Source organism: Pelodiscus sinensis, chromosome 7 (assembly GCF_049634645.1).
Source record: "Pelodiscus sinensis isolate JC-2024 chromosome 7, ASM4963464v1, whole genome shotgun sequence".
Classification (NCBI taxonomy): domain Eukaryota; kingdom Metazoa; phylum Chordata; order Testudines; family Trionychidae; genus Pelodiscus; species Pelodiscus sinensis.
The window spans coordinates 49,047,894-49,071,825 of record NC_134717.1 but is presented as its reverse complement, the minus strand read 5'-3'; the positions used below and the strand labels follow the sequence as shown (position 1 = coordinate 49,071,825).

The window sequence follows — 23,932 nt, the reverse complement described above, 5'->3', positions numbered from 1 at the left end:
ACACAGAGAGAGGTAAGGGTTACCCAGCAGAACCACTAAACAGCTGTTGTCTGTTAGTCTCCCAGGATACCAGCCTGGAGCAATATAAAAAGGAAGTGCAGGCTAGTAGCAAGGAAAGTAAATGAACAGTGTAATGACTTTATTGAAGAAGTTTTGCTCCTCACAGGGTCTTTCTGCACTGCACCCTTATCTCATAATAAGTAATTTGAGCTACGCAAATTGCATAGCTTATATTGAGTTACTTTCAAAATAGTTTATTTCAAAATTTGGTGCTGTCTATTCAGCACCAAATTTTGAAATAGAGTGCTATTCCGAAACATCCCTTAATCCTTGTGGAACGAGCTTTACAGGGACATTAGAATAGCGCGCCCATTCTTTTGAACGCTATTTCAAAATAACGGGTGCACTGTCAAGATGCAGAATTGCTATTTCGGGATACCAGAAGTATCCCAAAATAGCACACTGTCTAGATGTACCCATAGAGGCCATGTTAATATCTTCCGCATAAATCTTTGTTTCTTTTGGAGCTGTTTAGTTTGGAGATAGTTTAAAGGTTCGATTTTCTCTCTTCAGAAGCAAACAAAACAAAACAAAACAAAAAAAGGTGTTTAAAGACCATCAACAGGATTTGGCATTACAGTTTAAACTCTTTGCACTGCTCAGGGTTATCTTCACAGCCATAAGGGCAGGAGACTTCATACTTTTATAATGGAAGCTCAGTTTCTGGCCGATGAGTTAAAGGCACTGCAATGGGGTTGTCAGTTACCGTTAGTGCTTCTCCTTGCATTTAGGTTTGAGAATGTACCATTGTGAGTGCAGCCCCCCCCCCCCCCCCCCCCCCGCTACTTATTGCTTGCTCTTTGAAGATCTTTCTTCTGGTGACTTGGTCCTCTGGCCAGGTCACTATTTAGTCCACTCCTTCTGGGATTATTAAGTCCAACAGAACCACTGTCCAGATGCCTTTTCTGGACATTATTCAGACCCTCCTTGGGCTAATCCAGGAGAATATCCCAGGATTTACTCTTCCCCTGGACTTCCTCCATGTTCCTGGAGGCTTCCCTGTAATCTTCCCTGCAACCCCATTCTGCTTTCATTTTCATGATTCTGTAGTACTTCCCCAACTCTTTCCTCATTATCAACTAACCCTGCCCCAACCTTCTCTCAGGTGATGTCAGGTGACCTAACTATCTTCTCAAACCCTCATTTACTTTATCAAGAGCCAAACGAACTCACAGCCCCTCAGCTGTGTCTGGAAGTACTTAGCAGTGTAGGCCTCTAAAATCAGACTTAAAAATATCTTGCAAGAACTAGCTTTCTTGTGAGACTTCTGCTCTGCACTGGTTATTATATTGCCTTCATCACTGTTGTATCTAAGCATCTTCTAGTAGCCCACTAAGGCTATATCTACGTGACTAGGTTATTTGAAATGAGTTATTTCAAAATAATAACTTTTGAAATAAGCTTATTCCTCTTCACAAGCAGAAGTTATTATTTCAAAATAACAAGCCCATTATTTCGAAATAACAGTCTTGGTAGAGTGGACACACACCCTGTTATTTTGAAAAATGAGGAGTTATTTTGAAATAACTCCCCAGTGTAGACATGCCCTAAGAGATGTAACCAAGAGCTGCCACATGACATTCTGTCTTCCAGTTCTTTCAGCTTCTGATTGGGCTGCAAATGTCACAAGAATTGATTAAAATAACATCTCGATACTTCTCATTTAGAGCACAGTCCAGCCCCATTGTAGTAAATATAAGTTTGTCTGTTGACTTCAGCATGTCTTGGGTTGAACCTATTGTCCTCGTCTGGAATCCAGAAAGACAGTTGTGTACAAAATAGGAAAAAAGTTAACTACATTCCTTTCAGACCCCACACAAGATTGACTTGAGCTTTTCTTATTCTTATTTTACCTCAACTTGTATTCACCTCAACTTGTATTCAAGTTGGAGGTCTCCCTGTATTCTTTGCTCTTCTGGTGATTATGTTGTGTTTTATGGCATTTTTAGGTTGTATTCAATTATCCCTATCTCTGTTGCTTTCTGTAAAATTCTGAAGTTGCTCTGAGTTTACAACTGAAATTGCATGTTACCCATATATTAAATTTAGCACTAAGGGTATGACTAGACTGTGGGAGGTTTTTGAGATACTGGAGGTATCCTGAAAAAGCTTCGCCACGTCCAGGGAACGTGTTTGTTCTTCTGCTTTTTTTTTTTTGTAATAAGAGCAAATGCGCTCTTTCAGAAGCCCCTCATTCCACAAGGAAGAAGGGGGCTTTCAAAAGAGAGGTTTTTTCCAAAATTTGGCCCAGTCTAGATGAGCCAAATTTCGGAAAAGCGTCTTCTGACAAAAGTATTGGAAAAAATCTACGGGATTTTTCCGATAGATCCTTGCAGTCTAGACATACCCGTAGTGAAAGAGGAAATGCTGACAATAAATCATTAGCTGGCATCATGGGTGCTCCATGGTCACTGTTCTTCTCAGCTGAATAATCTCTTTCTCTGTAAAATGTTTTTCCTGAGGGATGACAGAATGACGTCATCACATCATCAGTATTAACAGCCACCTCCCCCACCAACTAATCTTGTCCCTGCTGTGGCAGGGAACGTTTGAAAGAGTTTGGGGAGGCAGGAAGCTTCAGCAGGATGAGGAGCTCACAAATGGGGAGGAGAGCTGGAGATGGGGGGAAGGAGCAAGGGAGGGGATTGTTTTCCCACGAGAGTGCAGTGGCTGCAGAGCCAGAGTCGCTGTGTGCAGTGTGGGGCTGAAGCTGCCACCGAGCACAGTCACAGCCCTGGAATGCCAGGAAAGCAGAGCGGCAGCTGCTCCTGTGGGGCCCGGAGACGTTGGGGACTTGACATGGGCTTTTTTGTTTGTTTTGATTTTTCTTTGCCCAAGAGGAAGAATGAAGCCCCTACCAGGGAGGGGCAGGCTCCTGCCAATTCCTCCTGCTGCCAAAGTAGAGGCAGCAAGGCCACAGGATGGGATTTTTGCGGATTTTCCCTTGGAGCGCCCCCTGCCTACAGTCCCATCACGCCCCTTTGGCTGCGCAACTTCCTCAGTGTGGACGGTCCTGGAGTATGGTGGCAGAGAGCGAGAGACAGCTGGGGGGTGAAGAGGTAGGGCAGGGCCGATATGGTGGGCGACAGAATGATGTCATCATACCATCCGCGTCAACAGGCTTTCTCAGCAAAGCAAAAGCAGCCGGGGAGGGAGGGGGGAGAGTTGGCATGCGGAGCGGCCAGTCAGAGGGAGGGCGTTGGTGCACATAGTGGCCAGAGGAGGTGGTGGCATGCGTAATGAGCAGGGGGCACAGCCCCATAGTTTATTATAAATCACACAGAGCTGGATGTATTATTAAGGTGGGTATCTCTGTTATCATGGACGTTCTGTTCTAGCAACCATTTCTGCTGTTAGCAGGGTTCTCCATACGTGCTTTGCAAGCTCACTGTGGCAGTAACACTTCTGCTGCTAAAAAGGGCCATCTGCACTCCTGCCTATAGACTTTGCACACACAAGACACTGCTTTCCAAACACAGGCTTGGGAGGAATGGCCTCTTAAAAATAATAATAAACAGGCGCAAATGGAATTCGATTTTTAAAAAGGAAGGAAATTAAAAACTCCTGAGTAAGATTTGAAGTCACTGTCTCTTGTCCCCTACCAGGCTGCGACGTTATCTGGAAGCTACAGCACTGGCTAGAAGGCAACTCTGTCTAGGTCTCGGGGCTAACAGTGTGAGCTGAATACCTGGGTGAGGCAAAACGGAGCAGGGAATCCAGGCCCAGCTGGTGGCAGTGTTGCCCTGGGCAGCTTGCATGAAGCTCTATCAGCAGTCAGGGCTGCTTGTGCTGCCCCATTGTGAAAAGATAGTTACTAACTCACTAGACTACTGATTCATAGTAAACAGCTTGTGTGGGGAGAAAGTGCTTTATCTTGCAAAGGACCCCTGTTGGTAAGGAAAGTGTTTACACACAACCTACTTAGACAGCTGTTCAAAAGCTTCTTGAACAGAAGGCCCACTAAATGAATGACTCTATTTTGCTAAAAAGGCCATGTCTTCTATAACTGATGGCATAGGAGCACAGTGCTCTATAGCCTAAGGGTCTTCAACCTTTCACCACTGAAGGATTAGTGGAATGTTTCTGAGGCCTTTAAGGGGATGCAGTTAACAGTGGATTATCATAATGATCAAACATCTGGGATTCTAATTTGAAAGCCTTGATGTTTAATTAATATTCCAAACCCCTAATCACTATATAATGTGTCTTTGTTCACTTCAGCACTTTTATAATAGAGACTATTCAATCTTGTGCATACGTCAAGAGCTAGCAGGGATGGCAGCTAATAATTGCATTAATGATACTTGATAACAATTTGACTGTAAAGACACCCAGACAAGTTGTATAGGTTGTTCCATTAGAGTAAATGAACTCTAAATTGATCTTAGGGACTGAGAATTATTGATCTATTGAGAAAGCAAGAAATAACACAAATGTCACGATAAAAGGTTAAAAATACTACATAAGATCACCTATATAGTCTAGCTATTCTAAGAACAAAGACATTGAAGCACAGATTTTCACATAAAAATTAAATTGCAAATCAACATTTTTCTTTGGTTTTGGATTTAGGGTTTATTAGCTAATATGTCAGTAAATGGAGGAATCAGTTATCAACTGAATATACAGTTCCACAAAAACAATCAGTCATATCAAGCATGTGCATTGTTCTCTTCACATCCATAGACCAAAAAGCACAAAGATGAGTAACTACAATTGTCTGCATTTGAGCAAAATGGTAGGTCAGAAGATATTTTTAATGGACTAAGTTCTGTTAATGAAAGATACAGTTTTGAGCTATGCTGACCGTGTCTCTTTCGCAAGTAGAAGCTGATCCGATGAAAGGTATTACCTCACCCACCATCCCTCATTACTCTCTTGAGATCGTCACTGAAAACAATTATCTGCATTTGGCAGATGGGAAATGGAAGCACAGTTGGAGGTTAAGTTGGAGTCAGTTCTAGAGACTGACTGACAGTTCAATGTCCCCTCTACTGCAGCAGACTGCTGTTTCTCACCTTCTGACTGAACTGAGAAGAATAAGGCACATGAGTGGGGCAGTATGGGGAACTTTACATAGCTGCTGGCCTTAGCATTGTTCATTTGCGGTGGAGGACAGAAGACTTCATTCTCCAAGCAATTCAATCTGGCATCTCTTATGTACACTAAATTCACACACTGGGCCAAATTCCCTCATGGTGTAACTCAGCAGAGCTGACAGCCTCCACAGACCCCTGGGCAACGTGGGGGAGGGACCCTGGAAGTGGCAGGGCCAAGGGCAGAAAGGATGGGGCCAAAGGTATCTAGCACTCAGTGCTGCCCAGAGCACGCAGCCCAACACTTTGGCCTGGCACTCCAGCTTGGGGCCGGAGTCCCAGGTTCCTTTGAATTGCCACACCCTAGGGAAATTGTCCGATTTCCACCCTTCATCTCCTTTGATGGGCCTGGTATAACTCCACTGAACTTAATTAGTCCATTCTGATTTCTTTGAAGAAACAATGCTCTGCCTGGATGATGCTGGACTCTTGGGCTACATCTACATTGGCAAGATTTTGCGCAAAAGCAGTTGCTTTTGCGCAAAATCTTGTCACCCGTCTATACTGCCTGTGAGTATTTGCTCAAGAACACTGACGTTGTAATGAATGAAATCAGTGCTCCTTGCACAAATACTCTGATGCTCCCGCTCAGGGATAAGCCCTCTTGAGCAACTGTTCTTGCGCAAGAGGCCAGTGTAGACAGGCAATATCAATTTCTTGCGCAAGAAAGCCCGATATTTAAAATGGCCATCGGAGCTTTCTTGCACAAGACAGCATCTACACTGGCATGAATGCTCTTGAGCAAAAGCACATCTTTTGTGCAAAGGCACATGCCACTGCAGACGCTTTCTTACTCGAATACTCTAACGCAAAAACTCTTGCGTTAAAGAGTATTTGCACAAAATCTTGCCAATATAGATGTAGCCTTGCAGATTTAAGTTAATGCTCCACAGTGTGTACATCCAATGAAGTAGTGCCTTATTTCCCACACCGTGACTGTTTTTTACTTAGTGAATATTATAAAACATGGTTATATAGATTACAGTACTATAAGATGTCTTATTTAAAAGAATGGCAATGGAAGCATCAAGGCCAGATCATTGTTCACAAAAGATGACTTATAATAACTAGAGCTGGTCAGAAAATCCCTTTTTCCCCATTGCAGTTGGCTTTTCAGCAAAAGAATCAAAAACTGAAATATTTTGATTTTGAAACAATGACATGCTGCCTCTTAGGAGTTATAACATGGGTGCTCCACACTCCCCTCATTCTCCAAAGAGTACACAATGCAACATGGTATCCTCTCTGGGTGAGGGAAAGTGGTGCTTCATGGGAGTTCCATAGTCATGCTGTACCCTGGGAGATAAAGTCTGGTTGGGAAGCTGTGAAAGAGTCCCCAGAGAAAAACCCGCACTGTGAGACTGAGCTCTCTCCCACCAACCTACATTGGTCATCACACTGCAGAGCTGATGTCAAGTTATATACATCTCTTGCAGGCACTGCACTTCCATAGCCATCCACTGGCAAGGATGCACCTAACTGAGGTACATGAATGCTCTTCCAGCCACTCATGAACTAAACAATAACAAGGCTCCAGTCAGTCCCCACCTAGTTCCTCTGTCTCTCACCCCAAAACTCTCTAGTCTTGCACTGGTCAGAGGCCTGGCTGGTATAAATTTATTCTCCAGTTCATCATTCCCTCACTGTGGAGTGGACACACACTACCCTTTATAAAGTAAGCTGAGATATCCCAAGCACTTCAGCTAAAGCACGGTTTTAGATAAAGTATAAAACATGTTTATTAATGACAGAAAGATAGACTGTAAGTGACAAGTGTCAAAACAAAAGTTGGTTACTTATGAAATAAAAATAATTGTGCAGCCTAAATTCTTCAAACTAAATAGAATTTGAATCAAGTAGTGTCTCCATCTGACAGATGGCACACGCAGGTCTCAGATGTTCAGTACCCAAACTGGGACCACCTTCCAGTTCAAAATCTTTGTCTTCCAGATTTCCCTCCAGGGATTGGGGAAGAACAAGAGAGATGGGAAGGAGAGAGGCCAAGTGATGCCACTGACTTTCATATTTTCTTATGAGAAAGATTTGGAAAGATCTTTGCTATGATGTGGGGGTTTGTGGCCCTCATTGGTCAGGCAGATTCCATTGCCTGCCTGGTCTTTCTGAGAAGGCTCTAGGACAGTGGATCATATGTTGGAGTCATTAATGCCATCAGGCTATTAATGGATACTTCTTTGTTGTATCTGAAAGAATGGTTATGGATGTTCCCAACTTCTCAGTATATTTCAGTAACACTTCATAACTTCACATACCGTGATAATACATAAAATCCAACAAAGATTAGGACTTTAAAAATGATACCTTGCAAGGCTTGCTTTGTACCAAACGTACCATAGTAATAGTACCATGGTTAATATTGGGGTTCCAGTGTATTATTTTGAAGTATAGAGTCTTACAGAAGCCCAGCCTCATCAGACTCAACTACCAGGAGGCACTGTTGCCATGTAACCAAAGAGAAAATTTCCAGTTGAAAGATTTTGGTTTTCAGCTTTTACATTTTTGGCAATCATGTTGTTAAACAAAAAAACCAAAATTTTCTGCACAAAACAGACCTTATATGTGAAAAAATGTAGTCAGTTAAAAACCCAATTTTCATGGACATTTTTTGAAGCAGCCCTAATAATAATTTCCCCAAAATGATTCATCTGTTAATGATTCTTATTTAACCACCTTGTTAGCTTGATTATTAAAAGTGGTTTTTCAACATCTGTTTGCCATCTTAGAGGAAACCTGTCGTGTGCTATTTGCTGACAGGTTATAGACATGTCCATTGTCCTTCTAAGTGTTCCATACCATAATTTATCGATAATTATTGTGAAACTAAAAGCTATACCATTCCAAATGGATAATTATTTAGCCATGAACAACTCTTTCCAAAATATGCTTCTTATTAAATATTTCTTCTGCTTTTTAAATTATTATGAATTGCCTGGGCTTTTTAATTAACTGCCACTTTAAAACTCTCAAAGCAAAAATAAAAGCAGAATTAAGCCCCACTTTCTGTTCACTTTCTGAATGCCTCCATTAATCAAGCAGCTCCTTATGCATGGGAGAAACTTCCTGTAAACATCCTCAAAACAAAGTAATTATTCTCCTCCAAAACCCTCCTTTGAACTCATCTTTGTCATGAGGCCTACAAAAAACTTGACAACAGTTAGGTTGCTGGCGTTCTGAGACCACTGCATGTCTTACAGACCAAAATGTCACATTGTTTCCTTATACTCATTTGTGGGGTGAGTTTATATCCATCTGTTATCTTTTGTCTATACTCAGATTGTAAATTCTTTAGCACTGGAACTGGCTTTTTGTTCCATGTTTGTGCAGCATCTAGTGCAATAGGATCCCTGATTGGGATCCTAAGTGCAACAGTAATAAATAATAGCTACAATAGAAGGGCATTCAATGCACAAATAAGTTTAAACTAACCTTTAAAAATACTTTGTCTATGAAATCCTCAGAACTGAAGTAGCCCAAAATGTATAATGTTAGGCTGTGACATTGAAAGCACCATGGATTACGCAGGTTGCAGTGGAATTTATGGCCTTTGTAATGTCACATACTGTGATTAAACTTGTTTCATAACCTGGACGTGGGAAGGTATAAATAGCTATGAGATACTGACATTTATTGCTAGCATTGAAAGTGGTGAAAGACAGTCAGAATGACTTAGACACAATGATAAACTTTCCATAAAATAAGTTTGTTAGTTTAAATTTCACTGGAGCTTACTTTGTGTCTTATGGGACGTTTATCCCTTTAATTTCATTTTAAGTTCCTATGAATATACAGCATATAGAATTACTTTGTGGTCAGCCTACATAAATAACATATTATGTTATTGCAATGTTATTTCACTGATTTCGATGGTAAAGAATAATTGTCGATAGTTTTCTCATCTTTCTTCATGTTTGACAGTAGTGCAATTCAAGACTATGCCAGTTTCCATCATAATTGCTTTGATTCTGGAGTGATAGCATTAGAATCGCAGTGGCTGATTTTTTTTGAAAAAAATAAATTGTATTGCTAAAATATTTTGGCTATGTATTTTTTAAATTCCCAGTATATTACAATAATAAATCACTCATATGCAGAAATGCCACTTGGCTTCTTTTTAAAAAAAGTATTACTAGGGAATATCCTAGAAACTTCCTTTTGTTTTGTCCAATATTATTTAATTAACGTGCACCAGATTATTAAAATATACCATGGACAATAATGTCTGTCTGTCTGTATCTATCTATCATCTGTAAAATGTGCTCTTATCCATGCCAAGTTAAGAAGTTTTCAGAAAGTATTCACTGATAGTTGGTAGACTTGAAGTTGTAGTTAATCATTAACACAGGACACAATTCAATGTGGACCATTGTCAGGTATGCTCAGGTTTCAGACTGGTAGACGTGCTTGTCTGTCTCAGCAAAAACTGCAAGGAGTTTGTGGCATTCTAAAGTGTAACGAATTAGTCAGGGTATTAGGGCATAAGCTTTTATGAGCTACAATTCACAGGACTTCTAACCACCAGTTTCCATGGAGTTTGTGCAGACAATGGCAAGTTTTTGTGTGTGCTAAAGATAGGACTGCGTGGAGAAGAGGAATATGAAGGCCCTAGAATAGAGTTGAGATTTCCTTAAAAAAAAAAAATTATTTTGCTTGGCCATGAGCTTTGTGTAATTTTTCATAGGGAAGATGAGTGGAGGTGATTCACTGTGATGTAGTTTCATGAAAAACATGTTCATAAATATGTCACTAATGCAAAAATCTATAGCTTTGTTCTAGTAAGACATTTGTTATACTCACAATATTGATTCTAGATCACAAATTTTTGACATACAAGTGTTTAGAAGCCTATAAAAATATGAACTAGATGATGAAGATGATATCACGCATATCCAAGGTTTTATAGAGGCTGTAAACCCAATTGCATTCCCGTTGACAGAGATCAGGAGTGACATTAATAGGTATTTGGTAAACTATTAGGTTTAATTTGCTTCAGTGCCACTGGTGATATTAAGTAAACAAATTTAGTTATTTTAGCTATCTTCTACAATATGTAAAGGAACAATCATTTGATTAATCAAAAATTGTACTTATTGGAGTTTTTCAGTATAAAAATTAATTATTGTTAACTAGTTGCAGTATAGGCTGAATCTAGATGTACTGCTTTACTGCAATTTACATTTTTGTTTTCTCCACATGCACTCAGGCACATTTGTTCATAGACATTTTAATGGTGCAATAACATTAACCAGAATGCATCTTATAAATGTAAGATCATTATTCTACAAATGAGTGGTTGCAAGTTTACATCTCTCTTTCATTCACCTTCCTACAGACATATCAGGAAAAGAAAGTAAAAGACGCAAAGACCAAGACAGTAAAAAAACAGATGTAGGAATGCAGGAGACAGCATCAAGTCATAGAGAAGGTTCTGTGCAGTCTAGTAAACCTTGTCCTTTCTCAGCTCCACCAACAAATCCTATACCACAGTCTCCTGATAGTCATGCAGATGAGCCAATGGAAATCAACTTGTTAGTTTATAATATAGACCCAGAGCTTCTACGGCAACAGGACAGTGATATTATGGAGACCACAGAATCATATGGTAATCCTTAGTCATTAACCACTTTTCCACATGGATCAATTGCTAATAAATCTAGCAATAGATATTGTGTTTATGCATAACTGCAAGTGGGTATTAGTTCCTGAAGGGATCTAGCTCTTGAACAGAGTTCATATTTTCCTGTAGTCTTGTTTTAAGGGCTGAGTAAGATGTCAGATGACCTGTAATACTAGTTGATTCCTTTGATTCACTGCAAACAACAATTCAATGAAGTTTCAAGATTTCAGTGAAATAGTCAAGTTACCACCTATTTCACCACTGGGATTCATGACCTTCCATTAAGGATTGGGCTAAGGGTTTCTACAGAAATAGGTTCGGACACAGCCAACTTCATTTAAAAGAAGCTCCATAAGAAATCACTATGCAGTTTACCTGAAAACAGGTTGGGATGTTTTAATATCTTATTTTCAAAACAACCCATTTCAGAGACTGCAGTATTCTCCCTGAAAAATAGATCATTTCTCAAATGCTCTGTAGTGATCCAAGCCCTTTTTTTGTTCAGTTGTACCTCCACTAATCTAGGGAGTGACCGCATTCTAAAGAAGCCCACGAGAGAGCTGGGTATGATTTCAAGGTGTCTATGTGGGACCTTTACTAGAGTTCTGGCTGTCAATGGGAGGGGGAGCCGTTACAGGGGAAGAATCTCACACTGCACAAAGCTGTGCTGCAGGGTGACTGGTGTCGTTTGCCAGCCCATCCACCGAGATGAGGCTAATGCCAGGGGCTCTGCTATGAAATCAGAACACTTGTTGGTCACTGGTCTGACCAACATATCAGGCTAGTCTAATTCTCTTGTCCTATCAAGCATAGGTGCCGATATTCTAATATGCAGGGAGATACTCCCGCACCCAGCTCCACCCCAGGCTCTGCCCTCACTCCATCCCTTAGCCCAAGGCCCTATTGCACCCTGCTTCTTCCTACCCTCCACGTTGCCCTCTCTCCTCTTCCAGCCCCACTTTCTCCCACCTCTTCCCACCCTATTCCACCCTCTCCCCTGAGTGTGCCCTCCTTGTGCCACCTCCATTTCTCCCAGGACCTTCTGCACACCACAGAACAGCAGATTTGCAGAGGGCAGGAGGCACTGAGGAAGGAGGTGCTGATCAGCAGTATCACCAGCAGGCAGGAGATGCTGTTAGGGTGTTGCACCCACCATTTTCTCCCATGGATGCTCCATTCCTAGAGCACCCAGGCAATTGGTGCCCATGTTGCCACTGCTACCTTTGTCTCGTCTGGGTTAAATCACCAAATAGCCCCAATCCGAACCCCATTCTCATTTAGAAACTAATGGATCTGTCCCAGCAGTGGGATCGGATAAGGCGGAGTCAGTGAGCTGGATACCAAGCAGCAGACACTACAGATCATGGGTTTTTGTTAGACCTCCCATATAATATAGAGCTCCTAATTAACCCAGGAATATGTTTAATAATTATGGAAAGGAACAGTCTATATTTTCTCACTAGCATACAAATAGCTGAGGCATGCTATTAACTAAGGATTCCTAGTTTTTTCTTCTCTTTCTATTCCTGTTTTGCAGTGGATTTCATAGGGAATGAGCCTGCATGGAATAAGGAGGGTCGGGACATAGAGTCAGATATGCAAGAGATGAGAGACATGATACCAAGAACAAGGAGTCTGGGTCCAAATGAGAGCGATGATATCATCATTGAGGAATTTATACCTGACTATCCTGAACCTGAATCCCAACCATTAGCCCAGCTCCGTGATTACCCTGACAAAACTTTTGAAGAACAGACTGCTAACTTTTCTTTTTTTCAGGCAGATTTAACTAAGAGTGACATGGAGATTTTATCACTGTGGAATGGTAATCACTAGTCAGATTTCAGGACTGATTTTAAGCAAAAGTTGTAGCATAAATCTTGGTGGAGCTCTGGCTCCTTCCTCTAACGGTGGAAAAAATATATGTAGCACACACAGGCTTTGCAGGGTGAATATGCTATCAGCCTATCTTAGGTGTCACTGTAGCCAATGGGAGTTTTATCATTAATAGGGTACAGTCCCATTCCTATCAAATATACTGTATGAATTAAGTTAGCAAATTAGCTAATGGGTGACCAAAGATAATAATATAATCAGACCCTAATCAATTTGTGATAATATTCAAATAATTGTGTGCTTGTTAAGGTAAGAATACCAGATTTGTTTTAGTTATCAGGCTGAGCAGACATATAGATGTTGTCATTGAAAATCCAACATTTGCCAACAGTTTTCACTCAACAGTACCCAAAATTCCACTGAAAATTCAGGTTCTTATTTTCAGTTCTAAGGAGCTGAACATACAGTGGAATTTTGGGTTCTGTTGAGTGAAAACTGTCAGCAAATGCTGGACTTTTGATGGCAACCTCTAAGATGCTCAGTTTTTTAATGGACAGGATGAGATGTGTGAGAGTATTGAAGGTGAAAATATTTCAAAAGATCAAGTTCTGATATGAACTTGAGCAGTATAGGCATCAGTAGTGACATCATGAACTACTCTTCCAGTCTGTATTTTTCCTGAAATACTATCTCAGGTGTGAAAAAACTATTTTTTCATCTTTTTCCTAGGCAGAAAACATTCTGAACCCTGAGTTGAATTACTGTTCCTTCTTTAAAGTAGTAGAAATTTAAATGTGAAACATCTTAAAATAATATGGAATATAACATCCTCAAAGTTAGAAATCATAGATTAACATGAATTTAAAAAATGGAAAGTACTGAAATGACTTTTAAAGAACATTTAACCTTAACTTTGCTCCCATACTGTGTTATAAGAAGAGGATTATTTTCAGTTTGTTTACAATCAGGACAGGTTAAGATTATTTGAATGATGTTAATGGCACATACCTCCTCTCTTCTAGTAATGTATAATGCCCATTCTTTCTGTTTTCTGATTTATTTTATAGTTCAATATTCTTTTACGGGTTTTCCTCAGTTTATTGATACAACTTAAATATCGTTATTTGTCTTGGAATTTCCTTGGCTTTCTGATAAAAATCAAGGAAAATGCTTGTAGCTCTGCCATATGGAAGCATTCATTCATCAGCAAGTATGATATGTAAATTAGTTTGTTTGAGACAAAAGCCTTAGGTAGATTATGCCATGAATGACAGCTGCTTTAATTAATATAACTTGGTATACCTACATGAAAATTGCTACCAAACTGCACATACAGATTTTGTATTTTTTTTAATGCAACCAGTTCTGTCTAGCAGTTCTGCAGCAATCCCTTGAAGAAGCAACAATTATTCAGAGATCAAAATTCCCTTCAGATACAGAATCCAGGAAAAATTTCCTGGTTCTCTAATGTTTGGATTGATAAACCAAACGTGAATCTCCTCCCTTTTTAAAATCTATAATCGGCTTAAAAAAATCATAACAACTGACAAAGAAGGGGAAGCACTTACTTGTTCAAACTTCCAACCTATTTGTTCAAATTTCCATATATAAGAAACACGTAGTGAACCAGTCTCAGATTTGGAGAGAGCATTTTTCTACTTCCCATGTCCTGGGCCATATTGCACTCCAAAGGAATGTGCTCGGAGGATTGGTATGAAGGTGATGAAGTCCACTTATAATGGTAATGTGATTACAGTATATGCTGCACAGATACTTCTTCTTGCTTTCCATAATACTATGTGATCAGTTTGGGCCTCAGTTTAGGTTTGAACACTCACACAGCTAAGTTGTGTTCTCTGTCAGGCTAGCAATATTGTGCTAAGAGAAATTGAACAACATTGCTGGGAATGGGTCTTGCTTTCCTCCTTCAATAATAGTGACAACTTTGGGCTTGGGAAATCACACAGTAATCTGTAGAGAGTTCATAGAGTTACAGTTCAAATTCTGTTGCTCATCAGTTTAGAGAACTGGGGATACTTTACATCTGTCATAGGAATATCAAAGGATCTGAAAACGGAACCCAAGGACAGGAAACGGCAGGTGTTCTCATAATAGGGAAAACAGCCCTCATCTGACATTTGGCCCTCTTCTTTTCAGTCCTTCCATCCCCACTACTAAAGTGTACTTTGCCCCCTCCCATATAATTTTCTCTACCCCCTGCTGTCTCTCTCCTCCAGTTCCTGCTACCAAACTCTCTTTTTCACACCTAAGAGCTGTCCTCCTGAACTTCCCTTTTCTCAGTTCTGTGCCATTCCCCAATCTTGCTTTCCCTATCTCCAGATCACTTCTTGCAACTGTGCTTTGGCCTCCTGAATCAGTCTCTCCCTTTTCTTCCTGTCTATCCCCTGAGGCACTATTCCCTTGAGATTTGTCTCCTCTCCCTACTGTTGCTGTTGTTACTGTCATAGCACAAATGTGTATTAACACCCTAAAACTCTCTCCATCTTGGGTTCTCTTTCTTTGTCTCATTCCCTGCTGCCTTCTTCCTCCTTCCACGGTTCATTCCTTCTCCTCCAGAGCTTCCACATCTCTCTTCCCTCCCTTTTTTCTGCAAGGCCCTTCCTGTTCTACCTGTCTCAGGAGCTGCTGAGCTCTGCTCCCTCCAGCGTCGCTGCCATAAACAGCTTTGCTAAGTGGCACTGCCCTCAACAGTCATCTCATCCTGTTTCCATCCTTTCCCACTCGAAGTGTGCCCTGCTTTTCCCAGAAAACTGCAGATGGGAGTACTTATTAAAGATCAATCCTGCCTCCACCCCTTCTGCTGCATCTGTGTAACCGAGATCAGAATTTGAACCCCTCCAAACAAACTAGTGCACATGCCTTCATGCTAAAAGTGAGAGTTCCCCTGGGAACAGTGTTTCCAAGTCCAATTCTAGAACAGAGCCATTGCTTAGAAATCAAAGCAACTGGAGCATATATCCCATATCTAATTATCATATTTTGTTTCTTTTCTGTAGAAGAACTTGTGAGAAATGTTGGTGAACAGAAAAAAGACCAAAGCAGAAAACCTGCAGATGCACAATTACAGGAGGAAACAACAAGGACACAAAATGAGAGTAGTCAGGGAAGCGATGACATGCCTTTATCAACAAACTCCACTCCCAGTACCTTCGTCCTACAAGTTATAACTTTCGACTGTCCACCTAGTGCTTCCAGCTCAGAGCAATTCACTAATTCTGATCCAAACCAGAAAGATCTCACCGAGGCACAGCAAGAAACACAGCCCACTGATCCGCTGAATGGTAATATCACTTCACAAAACACAGATCAGTCTATCGAAGTGCCAGAGGGTGGAGCTGCCGCCGTGTCTGTTACATCTCTATTAAGTTTTGACATTCATAAAATATCCAATTAAGTAGTTGTCCAAGCCTGCAGTTTAGGAATGCCCCTTCCTCAGGCATGTGTAGAAATTGAAATGTCATCAAATAAAAAACATTTGACATGAATAAATTTAACTTTTTTTTATATTAAGTATTTGATATTTAATAGTAAATTATTTGGCCAAAATACCAAAATTATGAAGATCTGTATATGCAGGTACAGAAGTTTTAGTAACTAGGAAATTATATAAACTCTGTAGAAACTGCTTGCCATTTTCTTTTTGAAGAGGTAATTCTGCTTTGGCTATTACAGAGCTTCTCACATATTATAAACACTTCTGATCATAACTCCATGAACCACATTATTTGTACTAAAAATGAATACAACTTCAACTATTTGTTGTAACCACTTTAAAGCAGATGTAGTCTGGTAATGAAAATAGGGATGAAAAGTTGCCATTTTGTTAGCAAGGAAGATCAAAATGTGGAATGTTGAGGGGGAAAGGGAATGGAATAGCTAAAGGAGATACATGATGAGCAATATGATAAAAACAAAAAGGGTTTGTGGCCTGCACTCTGATGATCATATGATCACCAATTTCAAGGTGTCCAAGCAACAGTGGATTTGATCTAAGTGGAAGGAAGGTATTGTGAGATATTTCAGTTTAACTTACAAAGCTTTAAAAGAATGGCATTACCAAGAAGAAAGTTACCTCTAACTATTCCTTCTGGGCTCAGGGTCCTTCACGTCTTTGCATGTACATGGGTCTCCAACTCTCTCCCCTGGAGTATTGTACATGATTCCCCACATCTAAACCTCCACACACAGGGCTTATGATGGGCTCGACTATGTTCTCAACCTGTCTGGAGTAAAAGGTAACATGTGACTCTATTGCCCCAGGAAAGACTAGAGAATGAATTGGGGCTCTGAGAATCGCAGTGCATCCCCTATTTTTCCTTGTTCGGAGGAAGGAATATGGTACCCCACTCCATTTCATGGATCAGCTTGCTCCCCTTTCCCTTTGCCCCTCCTTCCTCCTGTAGGCCCAGCCACTTGTCATGTCCACAGAGCTGGAATTCTTCCCAATCCATGCCCCTCACCAATTTATGTGATTGCAGCGAGGAGTAGTGGGTGAGTAGCCCTTCTTTTCCATGGTTCCGCCAGGGTCGTAATCTGTTCAGAGCTGAACGAGTCAGTAAGGGTCAGGGTCTTATTCTAGTTCCGGTGAAGAAAAATAAGGGGACTTAGAAGCAAACAAAGGCGCTGCTTAATTTTTCCCTGTGTCTTTTACTGTACGGGGTTTGAGGCAGCAGCATCCTCTGTTTCCAGCTCAGATGTTGGGCTGAGTTATGCCTTCTCTAAGGCTGAGCCTTGTGAGGATGGGAGCTGGGCTGGCACTGTCTGAGCAGCAGTGCAAGGGAGTGTACCTTAGCATACCTCCTCTTCTTGAGAGATCCCCCTAGCGTGACACATACACTTGACCCTCCTGTCACTTTGACTGTAAAAGATTGTTCGTCAGAGGTGCAGGATCACAAATCTGAGGTTTTAGAATGGATTACTTATACAAACATAATGAATCCCCCAGTACTTTGTTCTGGTTCCTTGTCGCACATTGCATCCTACATTTGGTCCTTACCAGGTTGAAAATGAAGCACCTTTAATATAACATCTGCTATGCACTAGAGGAAGAGTCCAAGGAGAAGTACTATTTATTGTGCCCATATAAGAAGTATAACTTGTACTTCCCTTCACCTTGTACTCAGCGTCACCACTGCACCACCAGTGCTACTTCTGAGCACCAAGATGTTCCTTGGAGTTCTTCCATCCAACTCAAGTCAGATTCTGGATAGCTTGAGAAAGCTGATGAGGCCAGGGAATAAACCAGCAAAGCCTGGTTGTACATCTACAGCTCTTGCATCATAAATTTCATGTGCAGTGAGCATATCATTATTTACAAGAACTCAGTTTAATTGGGAATTCATTCAGCATGGCAGAAAATCTCCTATAGGACAGGCAGGTTTTGGAGACTTTCAGACTATAGTTTATGAAATTGGTAAGAGCCTACTTTTGATTTACACCCTATTGGAGTTATTTACTCTCTAAAGGTAAAAATGGCTTAGAAAGAATTTGTTTTGCTGGGAAAGTGCAGAAAAAAGAGGGTGTATACAACTGCAATAGATAAGAGAGGTGTTTCAGGTTTATGTGCTTGTTTTAGAGAGAAATAAATAAAGGTTAAAAAGGAATGGAGTGAGAGAGAAATGTTATCTGGAAAATGTCCTTACTGGAAAATATGTTTTCATCAAAGTCTATATCTTCTTAAGAAAATGTCAGTTTTACCAAAACATTTTAATTTTCTCTTCAGATAGTGAAAACAAAACCATTTCTTTTATGCTGACATTCCACACAAAATGAAATGGTTTGATTACCTAAAAATACCTTTTTAATTCATGTTAATTCAAAATACCAATTCAAAACCTTTTTTTTCGTTTAAAATATTTTAGTCAAAAATATGCAAATATCTTGCTTTTACATTTCTGAACTGCATTTTTAAAATGTCTTGTTCTGTGATCATTTTTGATATTCTGACTTTTCCACCCAATTCAGAATGAAAACAAAAGTCAAAATATCTGAATTTTCCATGGGATGGAAATTCTGTTTTCTAATCAATCATAATCATATCCAATTTACTGGTATTAGTGTAAGTATAGCAAGATATAAGTTGCAGCAGTACAGAATACTAAGTGATCAGAGTCTATTGCAGTCTGGTGTATTATGCTGACTTTTGTACACTCTTTGGTAGGTGACAAAAGTGTAAGAGACAATGTTTGAATAAAGAATGGAATTAAGGAGTATACTAAGGAGAAAAAGAGAGACCGTTGCATTGTTTCCTTTTCTACATCATGTAAACTCCCTAGTCCCACTGGACAAATGTGATGCCAGGCCATCAGAATAATCAATATTTGCTTCCTGCTAAAACTACTTTTGCCTTGGGTGGAAAGGGGGGCTTGCGGAAAAAGCAAATCAATGTGTTAATTAAGAGTCAGATGTGAAAGAGGACAATGGGACCTCTGTGAGTTGGAACAGATGACCATAGAATTGAACACTGAGGTAGTTGAGAAAAGCCACCTGTTCAGGGCTCCAGGGAGTCATAAACGAATGAAGTATGCCAGCAGCAAAAGTGAAATATAGTTTCAATCTTCTCAGGTGTATCTGAGGTTACCATTGGACATAGTATCCATCCAGCCTCCCCTTGAAGCATCGAATACTTTTTCATTTAACTTAACAATGTACAATTTGCAAACTTGCCATGTTCTTCATTGTCTTTATTATATAAATGTCAATGAGAAGGAACACCTGATTAGTTATTATTTTGATTATCACCATTGACAGGAAACCACACTTACTCTACTGGGGTATGTCTACACTACCCCGCTAGTTCGAACTAGGAGGGTAATTTACAGGACAAATGTGTATGTAAGGGTATTCCAGACACTCTTTTCCTTTACCACAGGCTTCATTTTTGTCATGTTTAGTTTTACATTGTCTATATTCTCCTCTCTTGGGGTATGTCTACACTACCCTCCTAGTTCGAACTAGGAGGGTAATGTATGCATACCGCACTTGCTAATGAAGCCCGGGATTTGAATTTCCCGGGCTTCATTAGCATAAGCGGGGAGCCGCCATTTTTAAATCCCCGCTGCTTCGAACCCCGTGCAGCGCGGCTACACGGGGCTCGAACTAGGTAGTTCGGACTAGGTTCCTATTCCGAACTACCGTTACTCCTCGTGAAATGAGGTGTACCGGTAGTTCGGAATAGGCACCCTAGTCCGAACTACCTAGTTCGAGCCCCGTGTAGCCGCGCTGCACGGGGTTCGAAGCAGCGGGGATTTAAAAATGGCGGCTCCCCGCTTATGCTAATGAAGCCCAGGAAATTCAAATCCCGGGCTTCATTAGCAAGTGCGGTATGCATACATTACCCTCCTAGTTCGAACTAGGAGGGTAGTGTAGACATACCCCAAGAGAGGAGAATATAGACAATGTAAAACTAAACATGACAAAAATGAAGCCTGTGGTAAAGGAAAAGAGTGTCTGGAATACCCTTACATACACATTTGTCCTGTAAATCAGCTCAAGGTTCTTTGTCTGTAGAAGAACTGCTATTTTAAATTTACAGATTTTTATGAAAATATTTCTTTAAAATGGGGTTTCTTCATTTAAAAGAAAGAAAAAGTGCAAGATGCAAAGGAACATATGAAAAGAGATGAGTTTTATACTAACGTTTAGCATCCTTCAGGCATTTCCTCTCTCTCATTCTATGGGTACAAAAAGTCTGAAGCTGTTATGCCATTTCCATGGAATAAGAAATTGCTCATTGCCCTATCTGATGCAGTCAATCTGTAGAATGTCAACGGCTTTAGGCAGCTGAAAGCATTAATCAACAGGTAATCCCTAACTTGCTATGTGAATAACCAAAAGGGAAAATGGTTATCATGCAGATAGTCACCTACTTTAAAAAATTGCCCTCACAGTCTTTAATTAGCATGTATCCTTCAGGTTAAAGGACATCAACTAGTATAGAGAAAGCAAACCAAAATATGCTAAGAAGATGACTAGAATACTGTAAAAGACCTTGTACTCTGTGAAAAACAAACTCTCTAAATCAAGCTGATTGTGGAATAATAACATTCCCTGTAAATGTTAGAATGATCAGTATTTTGGTATAAATCATGGAATGGTCGCTGAACATCACTATGTCTTGTTCACACATTTTGTCTGTCATTTTCAAGAAAGCAAACAGTATTTCACTCTTGAGCTGAGGTTTCCAGTGAATGAGTAGCACTCAAATCCCTTTATAGTAAAAGTCCATGGAACTGTGCAGTTTGTTTGTGATACCCAAAGGGTTGGGTCTTCAATTCAGTGAAAGCAACTGTCTTGCACAGTAGTGACATAGTCAGCCCCACCGATGGGGGGAAAGGGGACAGTTGCCCCAGAAATTGGCAATTCAGAAAAGCCTGAGGCTCCTAGTTGCCACTACTGCTACTGAGACAGTGGTGGTGGCCAGAGCCTGGGCCTTTTAAATCTCCACTGGAGTGCCCCTCCACATGGCTCTGAGGGCTGGGATGGGGGAGGGAGAGGGGCATGTCACACCACCTGGGCATAGTAGCACTTAACAAACAAAAGAACCGTCATCACACGGCACTATCACTATCTTCACTCTGAACTGGGAAGGGAGTGTTCATTCCATCTGGAATTCCAGTGCACTTCCAGAGTACCCGTGACTATCTCTCATACAAGCAAAAGTAATTTGGGAAATACTACTTACATATAGTACAGTTGTTCATTTAAAGTCAAGCACTACTGCACAGATTCAGTTGTACCGTTGTACTTCAGCCTATTACGCTTCAGAGCAAAGTTAAGAAAAAAAAATTAAGCTCTGCCTGAATACTTGGGCATGGGTTTCATCTGACTACACTGCCACAAATTGTGCAAAGACATCTCGCCTCTGTAAAGTGAATAATGTAATGTATTTTAGATATTAGGGATCTTTTATGTTGGGGGACAGGATTAAATAAAAGCTTGTGTTCTGGTGTAAACTGGCCTATTTTGGGTTGGCTAGCTAGCTTCTGTTTATTCGAGCAAAGAGTGTCTCATATATGTAGCCTTGGTGTCCTAGAATATGGGGTAAGTGTTGGCTCTTAAAATCAGTGGTGTGTTATGGAGAGGAGAAGGTAGAGAATACAGTAGACTGGTGATCGCCAGGTACCTTGTTATACTTGTTTATCAAAAGAAGATGTAATGCCTCCAGAAAGCTGAAGGGGGCAAACTCCACAATGGCTCTTGGGACCCCTATATAAAAGGAATATCCCTTCTCTACTGTGATGGGCTTTAAGCCACTATCTGAGAAGCGTGACCCTGGCTATGCCCCAACCCACACAGATATACTCGGGTTGGATGGATGTGCACCACTCTAGTGCTCCCTTTGCACTTTTGGGATCACAAGAAGTTGCATTACCATTATCGTGTGTGTGTGTGTGTGTGCTAGCAGGAAGGACCTATCTCCCCTGTGTGATTACAGCTCTTTCCCTTTCTGGCATGTGCAAACAGGCTTGTGATCCAACCCAGAGTTAGTTGCTCAAAAAAACATCTCTCAATATCTCAGACATTTTTGCACATACTTGAACATCTATCTGTCTGCATGTTGAATGTGTTGCCCATCACCGTGGTATCTAGCCACCAAATCCCAGTTCCCTTGCCAGTGGTTTCCAAACAGTGGTCTATAGAATACTTGCTGGTGCTCTGTGGAGAGATGACTTGTCATGAGGTATTAGCTGCTGCTTCTTGTTTTAGCCTCAGAAGAACAGCACAGATGTGAGGGGAGAGTAAATGAAGAGCAAAGGGAGACAGTATGGCTGTGTCTACACTGGCGCAATCTTGCGCCAAAGCAGCTGCTCTTGCGCATAAACTTGCTGCCTGTCTACACTGGCTGTGTGTTCTTGCGCAAGTAAACTGACGTTCTACTGTATGAAATCAGGGCTTCTTGCACAAGAACTATGATGCTCCTGCTCAGGAATAAGCCCTTTTGCGCAACTGTTCTTGTACAAGAGGCCAGTGTAGACAGGCAACATGAATTTCTTGCACAAGAAAGCCCTATAGTTAAAATGGCCATCAGAGCTTTCTTGCACAAGAGAGCATCTACACTGCCATGGATGCTCTTGCACAAAAGCACATCTCTGTGCAAAAGCACAGTGTAGATGCTCTCTTGCACAACTACTTTAACGCAAGAATTCTTGTGCTAAAGAGTTTTTGCACAAGATCATGCCAGTGTAGACATAGCCTATGAAAAGACAACTAAAAGTACATAATTCCCTAATGGTAATGAGTAAGCAACCACTGTACTTGCTGCAAAGATGTGAAAGGATTATAAACGCAAGGCAAGGTGGTCAACATGCTTGCAAATAGAGAGGGGGAATGGTCCTTGAAACATATATCTGCTAAGAGGAATCCAAACTTGGGAACTGCTGTTCTGGCACCAATTCTTAGATTTAACTCTTGCAGGTACTCCTAATTCATTAACAAAACCTGATTCTTGGGTAGGCTGGCATTCATGCAGACCTGACCATCAAACCTTTCCAAGAAAACTCCCCCTGAGAAACAACATACTCTCAATGTGGCAAGAAATACCAACGTTTGAGAAACCAAATGATTGTAGCATCAATCTCCGTGACAATAGAGGTCTAATCAGTAACTACCTGTAATAGAAATCATGCACAGGCAATGCCAACTGATTGCTCAAAGCATCCTGTAACACAAATATATAATAGCATATTAGGAAAATCAACATTAGCAATGTGGGAAAGTAATTTACATTGGCTCAGCTGACATCAATTGATCACTCTTTGCTGTATTAGTTTCAAAGGAGACATGGCAGATTCCTGGATCCCATGTCAGACTTGCCCTGCATCAAGTGTTCATTATTTACATCAGTGCAAAGGGGTATAAAATACTAATGGTCTTGATTTGGTAGTATTTTAATCCACTTTGATGCTGATGTGAGTGGTTAGACAAGGTGCAAGACAATGCTAAATCCAGGCCCTGGCCCTTAAATGGCAGTTAGAAAACATATACCGCTATAGATCAGTGATCCCTAACCTTTATAAGCACTAGTTCACTTTTTTGAATTTAAGTGCAATCCAGGATCTACCTCAAACCCAAATACCCTTACCCCACTTCCTTTGTGCCCCTTCTTTGAGGCTCCACCCCTGCTCACTCCAGCCTCCCTCACTCCCCCAGCCTTCCACCCTTTTACTAGTATGGGGCAGAGGGTTGGGGTGCAGGCTCTGGTCTTGGGTTAAGGGATTGGGAGTGTGAAGAGGCTCTGAGCTGAGCCTGGGGCAGGGAGTTGGGGGCAGGAGGGGGTTCAGGGTAC

At 40.9% G+C, this 23,932-nt stretch overlaps 1 protein-coding gene and 1 long non-coding RNA gene across 6 annotated transcripts in view; one reads left to right on the top strand and one right to left on the bottom strand.

The window, feature by feature from the left end:
* The window catches only part of LOC112545553 (uncharacterized), a 57,252-nt gene that overhangs the window by 10,538 nt on the left and 22,782 nt on the right, over nucleotides 1-23,932 (bottom strand). The window contains exon 2 of the long non-coding RNA XR_003089059.2: nucleotides 16,718-16,868. This is a non-coding gene — a long non-coding RNA (uncharacterized LOC112545553). The remainder of the gene's footprint in view (nucleotides 1-16,717; nucleotides 16,869-23,932) is intronic.
* Nucleotides 1-23,932, top strand: part of PDE1A (phosphodiesterase 1A) — a 290,701-nt gene that overhangs the window by 258,696 nt on the left and 8,073 nt on the right. For 2 of the 5 annotated variants that reach the window (XM_014572867.3, XM_025183939.2), the window contains 3 exons: nucleotides 10,504-10,773; nucleotides 12,326-12,613; nucleotides 15,642-16,146. The exons of 1 other annotated variant lie outside the window; for it this stretch is intronic. In XM_014572867.3, coding sequence (XP_014428353.2) covers nucleotides 10,504-10,773; nucleotides 12,326-12,613; nucleotides 15,642-16,039 — 956 coding nt within the window. In that variant the 3' untranslated portion in view covers nucleotides 16,040-16,146. Of the gene's footprint in view, nucleotides 1-10,503; nucleotides 10,774-12,325; nucleotides 12,614-15,641; nucleotides 16,150-23,932 lie in introns of those variants that run through there. 2 more of the 5 variants (XM_025183938.2, XM_014572868.3) reach the window with 2 other exon arrangements.